This window comes from Triticum dicoccoides, chromosome 5B (assembly GCF_002162155.2).
Source record: "Triticum dicoccoides isolate Atlit2015 ecotype Zavitan chromosome 5B, WEW_v2.0, whole genome shotgun sequence".
Classification (NCBI taxonomy): Eukaryota; Viridiplantae; Streptophyta; class Magnoliopsida; order Poales; family Poaceae; genus Triticum; species Triticum dicoccoides.
The window spans coordinates 402,901,111-402,912,057 of record NC_041389.1 but is presented as its reverse complement, the minus strand read 5'-3'; the positions used below and the strand labels follow the sequence as shown (position 1 = coordinate 402,912,057).

The 10,947-nt window shown below is 46.5% G+C and overlaps 1 protein-coding gene across 1 annotated transcript; it reads right to left on the bottom strand.

Moving 5' to 3' along the window:
* Positions 1–5,823: 5,823 nt before the first annotated feature.
* Positions 5,824–7,895, bottom strand: LOC119305599. The gene is made up of 2 exons (XM_037582084.1): positions 7,733–7,895; positions 5,824–6,350 (listed from the first exon to the last, which is right to left on the bottom strand). Exons 1-2 carry the CDS (start codon positions 7,891–7,893, stop codon positions 5,993–5,995), a joined length of 519 nt encoding a protein of 172 aa, XP_037437981.1. The 5' UTR covers positions 7,894–7,895; the 3' UTR covers positions 5,824–5,992.
* Between the last annotated feature and the right edge of the window lie 3,052 nt (positions 7,896–10,947).

The window sequence follows — 10,947 nt, the reverse complement described above, 5'->3', positions numbered from 1 at the left end:
AGTGAGCCTCTAGTTGAGTAGCTCATTGATCAATAGATGGTTATGGTTTCCTGACCATGGACATTGGATGTCATTGATAACGGGATCACATCATTAGGAGAATGATGTGATGGACAAGACCCAATCCTAAGCATGGCACAAGATCGTGTAGTTCGTTTGCTAAGAGCTTTTCTCATGTCAAGTATCATTTCCTTAGACCATGAGATTGTGTAACTCCCGGATACCGTAGGAGTGCTTTGGGTGTACCAAACGTCACAACATAACTGGGTGACTATAAAGGTGCACTACAGGTATCTCTGAAAGTGTTTGTTGTGTTGGCACGAATCAAGACTGGGATTTGTCACTCCGTATGACGGAGAGGTATCTCTGGGCCCACTCGGTAATGCATCATCATAATGAGCTCAATGTGACTAAGTAGTTAGTCACGGGATCATGCATTACAGAACGAGTAAAGTGACTTGCCGGTAACGAGATTGAATGAGGTATTGGGATACCGACGATCGAATCTCGGGCAAGTAACATACCGATTGACAAAGGGAATTGCATACGGGATTGCTTGAATCCTTGACATCGTGGTTCATCCGATGAGATCATCATGGAACATGTGGGAGCCAACATGGGTATCCAGATCCCGCTATTGGTTATTGGCCAGAGAGCTGTCTCGGTCATGTCTGCATGATTCCCGAACCCGTAGGGTCTACACACTTAAGGTTTGATGACGCTAGGATAATAAAGGAAGTTTGTATGTGGTTACCGAATGTTGTTCGGAGTCCCGGATGAGATCCCGGACGTCACGAGGAGTTCCAGAATGGTCCGAGGTAAAGATTTATATATGGGAAGTCCAGTTTCAGTCACCGGAATAGTTTCGAGGGTTGTCGGTATTGTACCGGGACCACCGAAAGGTGTCCGGAGGTCCACCGGGTGGGACCACCTTCCCGGGGGACTTGATGGGCTGAATATGGGAGGGAACCAGCCCCTAGTGTGCTGGTGCGCCCCTCCCCAAGGGCCCAAGGCGCCTAGGGTTGAAAACCCCTAGTGTGCTAGGCTTAGGATTGGGTCTTGTCCATCACATCATTCTCCTAATGATGTGATCCCGTTATCAACGACATCCAATGTCGATGATCAGGAAACTGTAACCATCTGTTGATCAACGAGCTAGTCAACTAGAGGCTTACTAGGGACATGGTGTTGTCTATGTACCCACACATGTATCTGAGTTTCCTATCAATACAATTATAGCATGGATAATAAACGATTATCATGAACAAGGAAATATAATAATAACTAATTTATCATTGCCTCTAGGGCATATTTCCAACAATGGCGTGCCAACGGTGTTGATGATGTGATCCGCGCAGGGCTTCGCCTAAGCACTACGACGCTATGACCGGAGGAGTAAACTGTGGAGGGGGCACCGCGCACGGCAAAGAGAACAATTGATGTGCCTTTGGGGTGCCCCCTACCCACGTATATAAAGGAGGAGAGGAGGAGGCGGCCGTCCTAGAGGGGGCGCGCAAAGGGGAAAGTCCTACTAAGACTCCCTAGTCCAAGTAGGATTCCTCCTTCCTTTTTCGGAGTGGGAAAGGGGGAAAGAAGTGGAGAGGGAGAAGGAAAAGGGGGGTCGCGCCCCCAACCCTAGTCCAATTCGGTTTGGGCTGGGAGGGTGGGGGGCCTCCACCTAGTCGGTGCCTCCTCTCTCCACTAAGGCCCATGTAGGCCCATTAACTTTCCCGGGGGGTTCCGGTAACCTCCCGATACTCCGAAAAATGTCCGAACCTCTCCAAAACTTTTCTGGTGCCCGGACATAACCTTCCAATATATTAATCTTTACCTCTCGACCATTTCGAGACTCCTCGTCATGTTCGTGATCTCATCCGGGACTCCGAACAAACTTTGGTCATCAAAAACACATAACTCATAATACAAATCGTCATCAAACGTTAAGCATGTGGACCCTGCGGGTTCGAGAACTATGTAGACATGATCGAGACACATATCCGATCAATAACCAATAGTGGAACCTGGATGCTCATATTGGCTCCTACATATTCTACGAAGATCTTTATCGGTTAAACCGCACAACATCATATGTTGCTCCCTTTGTCATCGGTATGTTACTTGCCCGAGATTTGATCGTCGGTATCACATACCTAGTTCAATCTCGTTATCGGCAAGTCTCTTTACTCATTGCGTAATGCTACATCCCGCAACTAACTCATTAGTCACATTGCTTGCAAGGCTTATAGTGATGAGCATTACCGAGAGGGCCCAGAGATACCTCTCAGATACACAGAGTGACAAATCCTAATCTCGATCTATGCCAACCCAACAAACACCTTCAGAGACACCTGTAGAGCATCTTTATAATCACCAAGTTACGTTGTGACGTTTGATAGCACACAAAGTGTTCCTCCGGTATTCGGGAGTTGCATAATCTCATAGTCTGGGGAACATGTATAAGTCATGAAGAAAGCAATAACAATAAAACTTAACGATCATTATGCTAAGCTAACGAATGAGTCTTGCCCATCACACTATTCTCTAATGATGTGATCCCGTTCATGAAATGACAACACATGTCTATGATCAGGAAACATAACCATCTTTGATTAACGAGCCAGTCAAGTAGAGGCATACTAGGCACACTTTGTTTTGTCTATGTATTCATACATGTATTAAGTTTCCGGTTAATATACAATTCTAACATGAATAATAAACATTTATCATGATATAAGAAAATATAAATAACAACTTTATTATTGCCTCTAGGGCATATTTCCTTCAGCAATGACATAATGAACAACAACTATAAGGCACTGAATTTTGAGCATCTGCACTAAACAATCACCTAGCTGCCCAAATAAACAATGAGCATCTGCACTGCAAACTAAGCTCCTGGCCAAATATTAAATTAACATCTTCTGGCCAAATTAACTATACAAAAAGTACATGAGCACATGCCTACACAACCTACTCCAGTGAGCATCAGTACTACTAAATCACAAAACAATGACCTGAGCACACTACTCCAATGAGCATCAGTACTACTAAATGACTAAACAGCCTAAACCCTCCTGCTCAGCACATGCTTAGACAAGCTAGTGCCAAATTTAATACAAAGAACGTAAATGTGCATGAATCTTACCTACCGAGCACAAACGAGGAACCTCCTGCCCGTGTCAAATCCTTCAAAAGCTACACGCCACTCAGCTGGCATCCAATGGTGCTCGCAATGAACCATGAGTTTTGTCTCAATGCCCATGTAGTCTTGGTCTTCAATGCTAGCAGGGATCTGCAGGAGCAAAAGAAACCGAAACGCCCAAATCAAAAATCAAATCCCAAATCAGAAACCCTAACCCTAACCCTAACTCTATCACCGACCTGGTACTGCATGCCGTCGGAGGAGGAGTTGATGTACTGCAGGTTGGAGTAGTCAGCACTGCTCTAATCCTTGTACACCATGGCGTGGCAGCGGCGGGCTGCACGGCTGTCGGCGGTGAATCCTAGACAGGAGGCTGAGAGCTTGAGAGGAAAGAACTAGGGTCCGAGAGCGAGAGTGAGGAGAGGGCTTCGAATCGGTTCGACCCAGCCATATAGACCGACCGAGCCGGCCTCGTCCGAGTCAGCAGGGCCAGATGATCAGATACACCGTCAATACATTGTTGTACGCGGTTTACACCGTTTGTGACACCTTGCCCCAAACATGATACTGGCATGTAAAATATTTGAATACCGGTATTAATTCATAACCAGTGCCCCAAATGTGTTATCAACATGCAATTATCTCAAAACTTGTCGTTGTTTGGTCGCAATTTTGTACGCGCTTTTGGTGGATTGGCGAGTAAGAATCGGAGCAGAGCAGTGTTACACTTGATCGTGACAGGCCAGAAAGGGCCAAGGATGAGTCATGTTTCCACAACCGAGCCGTCCTCGCATAGGAAATTCAGAATATCAACAAGGACAGAAAACATAAACTTTCAACTTAGTCCAGCTGTTCGTGGTATAGTAGTAGTAGTACATGCAAGGTAGTTACACAAATTAAAATTAAATGTTCGAGCTACAGCCATTTGATAGCTGAGCTCCGATAACAGAAATGAACCCGACGGCACTCGGTCGCTCTCGCTCCTAAGCTAGGTCCGGAATATCTTGTCTCGGCTGCGTTCTTCTCTCGACTTCTCCCTGCATGACGTTGACCTGCACAGTTAATATACTTCGCCGAATTTGTAGGTGCTGTTTGCAGTAGAGCCCCGCGCCGCCGTGCCAAAAAATAGGCGTTGACTGAGAGGTTAGTCGCTTGTTTGGTTTGCCTGATTCCTTCGCCAATTTTTTAGCGCACCCGCGAATTGGCAGGGCATACGAAATTCAAACTTCCTACACCACGCATATGAGCAAATTCTTAGTGGTATGCGCTGAAATTCATCCAAAGCCTGCATCCGTCCAGTCTGGACATGTTACTCAACAATGGCAATACTATCTCCGTTCCATAAGTTTTGTGTACAGATTTTTTTGAAAAATAAAACTTAGCAAACTTTGACATATGAAGAAAGCTATCTACTCCCACCGTCCCTAAACAGATGACGTATAAGTACAGTCAAAAAGTCAATTCTCTCCAAGTTTAACAAATATGTATAAAAAAGATCAACATATACAATATTGAATAAATAGATTATAAAAATATATATAATGGTGGATATAATGATACTGACTTGGTATTGTTTATCTTCATTTTTTTAATATATAATTGGTCAAACTTTGTCTTTTTAACTGAATTTATACGCCATCCATTTGGGGATGGAGATAATATATATACAATACCAAACATAATATTCGCAAAAAAAAATACAACACCAAACATAAACAGTACTCCTTTCATTCCCTAATGTAATGCATATACTCCCTCCATTTCTAAATATAAGTCTTTTAAGAGATTCCACTATAGACTACATACAGAGCAAAATGAGTGAACTTATACTCTAAAAGGCGTCTATATACATCAGAATGTAGTCTCTATAGTGGAATCTCTAAAAAGACTTATATTTAGAAACGGATGGAGTAGATGTTTTGCGAAGTCAAACCTCACAAATTTTGACCAAGCTTATGGCGAAAAATGTTTACATATGCAGAATGCCAAACATATATCATGAGATGTAGTTTCATTTTTTATATATTTGGTATCGTACGTATAAATAGTTTTTTATATAAACTTGGTCAAAATTTATAAAATTTGATTTAAAACAAATTATGCGCACTATAATATTGAGGGAGTAGTATGAATATTTAACTCACAATGTATCCGATGTACATTTGGTATTCTAAATATAAATAATTTTCTCTTTAAACATGGTCGAATTTTGCAAAATTTGACTATAAAAATGATGCACACTACAATAGAAATAGAGGAAGTATATATCTAGTTACGTGATCACCTAAACTAAACATGCACCTATAACCTGTTTAATACTCTCTGCGTTTCATAATCTAGTGTGTGTATAAATATGAAACTACTCCCTCCGTTCCGAATTACTTACCGCACGTATGGGTGTATCTAGATGTATTTTAGTTCTAGATACATCCAATTCAGCGACGAGTAATTTGGAACAGAGGGAGTACATGTTATGATGAATCTAAGGATATATGTTTGGCATTCTAGATGTAAATTTTTATCCACAAAGTTAGCCAAAGTTCATGAAGTTTGACTTTTAAAAAAAAAAACACTACACTATACCCCTCCGTATATAAGAGCGTTTAGATTACTTTAGCAGAACGGAAGGAGAATATGTGGCACGTAATAGTTTAACACATATGTGATACTGAAGTCCGATATTCTCAGCCAAATCCAATCATCCAAACTTGTATAAAATTCATCAAATCCCAATCGGGAAGGAAACAGACATTGCCATCATGTACCAGAGAGATGAAGAACCCTCGGCCATGCATGTCACCGTTCAATCCCCCTGTGCATTCAGAGACACAACCGATCCAACCAAGCCAACTAGTAAAAGAAGTTTTCCATTTCCACGTCTGGGTCATCTTGAGGGCCGGGCTGGTGAATGCCGTCGTCCTCCTCCAGCCGGCGGCGCGGCCCGTCTGCGGGGACGCGCGGCTCCGGCTCTGCGTCCCACACCGGCAGCATGTTCATGGCGACGGCAGCCTCCACCGCCGCCGCCTCCTCGTGCTCGAGCAGGGGCGGCGGCGGCACGTCCAGCTCGATGTGGTGGGCCTGGTGGTGGTGCGCGAAGGCGAACGCGAGCCCGGCGTCGAGGCACCGGCATGGCTCCAGCAGGCCTGCCACCCCCGGCTGCCCCCTGTTCATGGGGCGCCCGCACTGGTAGCAGAAGACGAAGCCGCACCTTCAGCACAAGAGAGTAGGTCAGTGTGGCGTTCGAAACGCAAAATATATGGGAATAAAAATGATAGTATTACATCGGAAGGCAGTGTGATGTATGTGCACTGGCAGATTTAGATACACACATCAGCAAACGGTGCAAACATGGGAGTGATAGAACATCAGATCGACCTTACATATACACCTCTATATAATGCGTGCAGCCAATTTTTTTTAACTTTAGATAGTTATGAGATTACAAAATTATACTATTTGAACAAAAATACCGTTTATATGTATCATGAATTCATGAGCTTTGTGAAGAAGAAAAATATCGTTTATATGTCGATCACTGCAGGTTGTCTCAGAAGCTTAAAATGGCATGTGTTGGTGGCCGGTTGCAACTTGTAACCAATCAAGTTGGCCACAATCAACTTGTAACCAATCAACGAACCAAAAGCCACCGCGTGTTCGCTCTCCATCCAGATGGAGGATAGCTGCGGTTAATCTTTTTTTGCTTTGGCGGAAACTACTATTAATCATACAAGTTTTTGGCGGAAGGTATGCAAGTGAACCGAAGGTGTTTGGCGAAAGGTGTATATTAGTAAGCTTAATTGATTATTTTATTAACACACAATTGAACAAAAGGTAATTTGGCGGAAGGTGTGCATGTGAACGGATTTGGCCGAAGGTGTATATTAGTGAGCTTAATTGATTGTTTTACTAACACACAATTGAAAGGAAGGTATTTTCGCGGAAGGTGTGCATGTGAACAGAAGGTGTTTGGCGGAAGGTGTGTATTAGTGAGCTTAATTGATTATCTTACTAACACACAATTGAACGGAAGGTGTTTGGCGGAAGCAACAAGTTTGTGAAAGGTGTTTTATTTTACCAATACAAGCAACACAAATAACGTTTGAGAAGCTGTTTTATTTTACTAACACACATTTGTTTTCAAATGGATGCTGGTACGGTTCGATGGCCGGCTTCTGTGTATCACTATACCAATTTTCAAACAAATATCAAGGGAATTTGCGGGTCGTCGTCGGAGATGTCCTTAACATGTCAAGAAACATTGCCGCACAAGAGCGCAGCAAACCAAATGTACCAAATCATTTTGAGGTTTGATATTTCCTAGTCATCCGACGACACTTATGAAAATGTTTTACGTTTGAATAGGAAATATGCACGGTAAAGTACTTTGAACTAAGTGTAAGTAGTAGGTTTTACTAAACTAGATGATGTGAAACATAAAGATGACAATGATAGTTTTTGCCTGATGAATCCACCTAATTAAGTGTTTTACTTGGCTCTAGAAAACTTGATATATATGAAATAATAAATTCAGATAACAGGAAATTATAACAGAACGTAAAGAATCAATAGAGACGAGACTGAGAGTAATACCTGCATGTCATTCGATTGCATCCGTAGCTCCTCTCGACGATCATCCTGCAGCTCGGGCACTGTTTCCACCGGCGTTCCTGCGCGAGGCTCCTCACGAGCGCGGCGTCGGGGCCCTTGGCGCAGTCGTGCTCGCCGGCCGCCCCGTCCGGGTTCCACTCCATGCCGCAGGTGGCGCACAGCAAGTGCTTGCACGCCGGGCACGGCGCCATGGCCGGCTCCGCCTGGCCGCTCGTCTCCAGGATGACCCCGCACCGCCGGTTCGGGCAATACGCGCGGCGGTCCGGCGGGAGCGCGCTCTCGGTGAGCCGCGCGCCCCAGTCGCCGAACGCGCCGTAGTCGATCGCCTTCTTGCACTTCTCCGGGTGGAGGACGGCGTTCTCCTTGCCCTTGCACGCCGCGTCGGGGCACGGGATGGGAAGCTCGCTCGCCCGGATCCTGCCCTCCACGTAGATGGTCATGCACGTCGCGCAGAACTTGTGCTTGCAGGGGAGCCCGTGGAAGAGGTCCAAGATGGGGAGGGTGTCCATGCAGATGCCGCAGTCGAACGTGGGGACCTCGTTGTCGGCCAGAGGGGGCACCTTCGTCGTCGACGGGCCGGGCGCGTCGGGCTCGAGGTCGGACGGGCTGACGCCCCATCTCTGGCAGAACTTGGGCAGGGAGAATCCGCCCTCTTCTTCTTCCTCTTCGCCGGCGGCCGCGACGGCGGGCTTGCAGGGTTCATCAGATCTTGGAAGGCACAGCTGCAAAGATTCGAGCAATCGCTGCTTCTCCGCCAGCTCCAGCTTGTCAGCATCGTCGAGCACGATGGCCTCGTACCAGCCGTTGTCGTGCCCTTCTTGCATTGCGGGGAACATAACCGATGAGGCGGCGTCGGCGAGGAGGGCCCGTCTTTTCACGGAAACGGGGTCGTCGAAAGGACCGATTGGTCTTGCCCGCGGGGCGATGGCGCAGAGAGCGCCGCATCTTCTTGCCGACGGGACGAAGCCGGCGGGCGGGGTCACGCTTGGCACAGTAGCGGCTACCGCGTGTCCGGGGACTTGCTGGCTTGACGAGGAGCCGGCGGCGTCTTGAGAGAGGATGGTCTGCGTCTGTCTCGCCGGAGATGCGGCGACCCCGGCAGTGCTTGGGCCTGGCAGACTTTCCAGACACTCGAGGGGTTCCGGGATTCTCGAATTGCCGAGAAAGACGGTTCCGCTCTCCACCTCATGAATGCTCTCGAAGGTTCCGGTCTGTCTCTCCAAGAAGTTGTCCGCGGTGGCTCTGGCGCCGAAGCCGACACCGGCCCTGGAGGAGTTGGGGTAGTCGCCGAGCGGCTGTTCCAGGTCCAGGTCACGCAGCTCCCACTCCTCCGCCCCCACGAGGTCTTGCATGTGCAGGGCGTGCGCCATCTCCTCGTCGGCGGCCATGGCGGCCTGCCGCTCCGCCTCCACCGCCGCCGCCACGGCCTCCTCCGTGTCCGCGTCGAGGACGACGGGAGCCGCGGGGACGTCGAGGCCCTCCAGATACGCCTCCTCCTCATCATCCATGTACACGTCGTAGATGGGACCCGCGGCGGCGGCGGCGGCGCCAGGGCTAGCCACGGGCTCTGGTTCCTCTGGCTCGAGCCAGTGATCCGCGGGCTGGGATTCTTTCTCCATTGCACCTGACCTCACGGGAGATCTCCCTTGGCGGCGTGAGCGTGACGGTGACAGGCAGGCTGGATTTGGTCGATCTCGTACGCGCCGCTCCACGAGAGAAAAGTTTTGTTTGGGCGTTGCGTCATGACCTGCACAATTGGAAAGGTGGACGCGCATATAAGGGAAGGTTTCTTGGGCGCCGAGAGTCCTGCTCTTTTTTTCTTGGCCGTCGAGTTCGGTTCGTAAACGGATACAAATTGACCGACCGACCGACCAAACGCGGTGTAAGCCGAGACTTTTCTCGCCGGCCGTGTTTCCAAATATGCGGATCTATCGCTATCTTTGCTTTCCCAAAAACAAATGCAAATGGACTACAGGGAAATCAACATATTAATACATTGATTGATTATTACACTCGAATTTAAGATTTTCTTTGAAGATATGAAGAATGAAAGGGGAGAGGTTTCAAATCTAACCAAATTCTACCGGAAACTCTCGACGGCACAATGGTGCGGGGGCACGCACCTGCGTGGGCAACCCGGCCGCAAGATTGCTTCTAGATCCGCCAAGTCATTGATTCCGTGTATGTTTTCTTAGTTCCGAAACTTATAGATTGAATTTTTTTTATCTTATAGATTTTGTCATTCACTCCTATTAAGTTTTGACAGTTAAAACTTACCAAACATATTCACAAGCAACATAAGTCTGAAAATGAAATTTAACTTAAACTTTTGGTTGAAACGATATGAAAGTTTTAAATTCAAACAAAAAAAAGAGCATGGGCGAGGGGCTCGATGCACCCGCACCTACGTGCCACAAATCCTCTCGCCCAATTCTACTTTGTTTCCAATTATGAACTAACCCTCTAAACCGTAAAGAGAAGGAAAAATATATTTTCAACCACAGTATCAACAACTTAAACACCATACCACCCTCATCCCCACAACCTCCCTCTCGCATGACACAATTCTAAAACACCGCCGCCACACCCTTGCCGGCCACCCCTTTCCATGTAGTGCATGCTCCAGAATCTTACCTCGCTTACTAAGTAAAGACCATGTTACCGTAGCAAACGCGCCGCCGCCGCAAAAATATAATGACCAGACATCTAATATGTTCATAGATCTAAACCAATATCATCCAAAAAAAATACTAATAACATATGCACAGATTACATATAATATCTAATATCAAATCTATCGCTATTTGATTATAAAAAAACAAAATCTGGAGTAGTACCGATTGAAGAGAGAGCTCCAAGATTAGGGTAGCCTGGGGTTGGGAGATTTATTGGAGGGGTCGATGCGGCGAAACATTTTTACAAGCTATGGCGATTGTTGTGACCATGCGAGACGAGAAGGTGGAGATAAAAGGTGGGCGGTTGTTATATCTAGGTACTAGAAGCGGGTGTAGAATAAGGTGGGTGGTGTAGGACTATATATATGGTGGGTGGGGGGGGACTAGGGTTTATTTTGATCTTATAAGTGGACCTTCTAAATAGGCTTGACCGCAACAATTCTTAAGTGGGCCTTTTGATAGGCCCAATCATAAGAATTATGACAAACACACAGAAAAATGTGCTCGGTCTAAACGAGTATA

What these genes read in the sequence shown, in the direction of transcription:
- LOC119305599 (XM_037582084.1), bottom strand. Translation starts at nt 7,893, where the DNA reads ATGGAGTGGAACCCGGACGGGGCGGCCGGCGAGCACGACTGCGCCAAG. An exon ending in TGCAATCGAATGACATGCAG is followed by an intron (nt 6,351 to 7,732) that starts GTATTACTCTCA and finishes CTTGTGCTGAAG; the next exon opens with GTGCGGCTTCGTCTTCTGCT.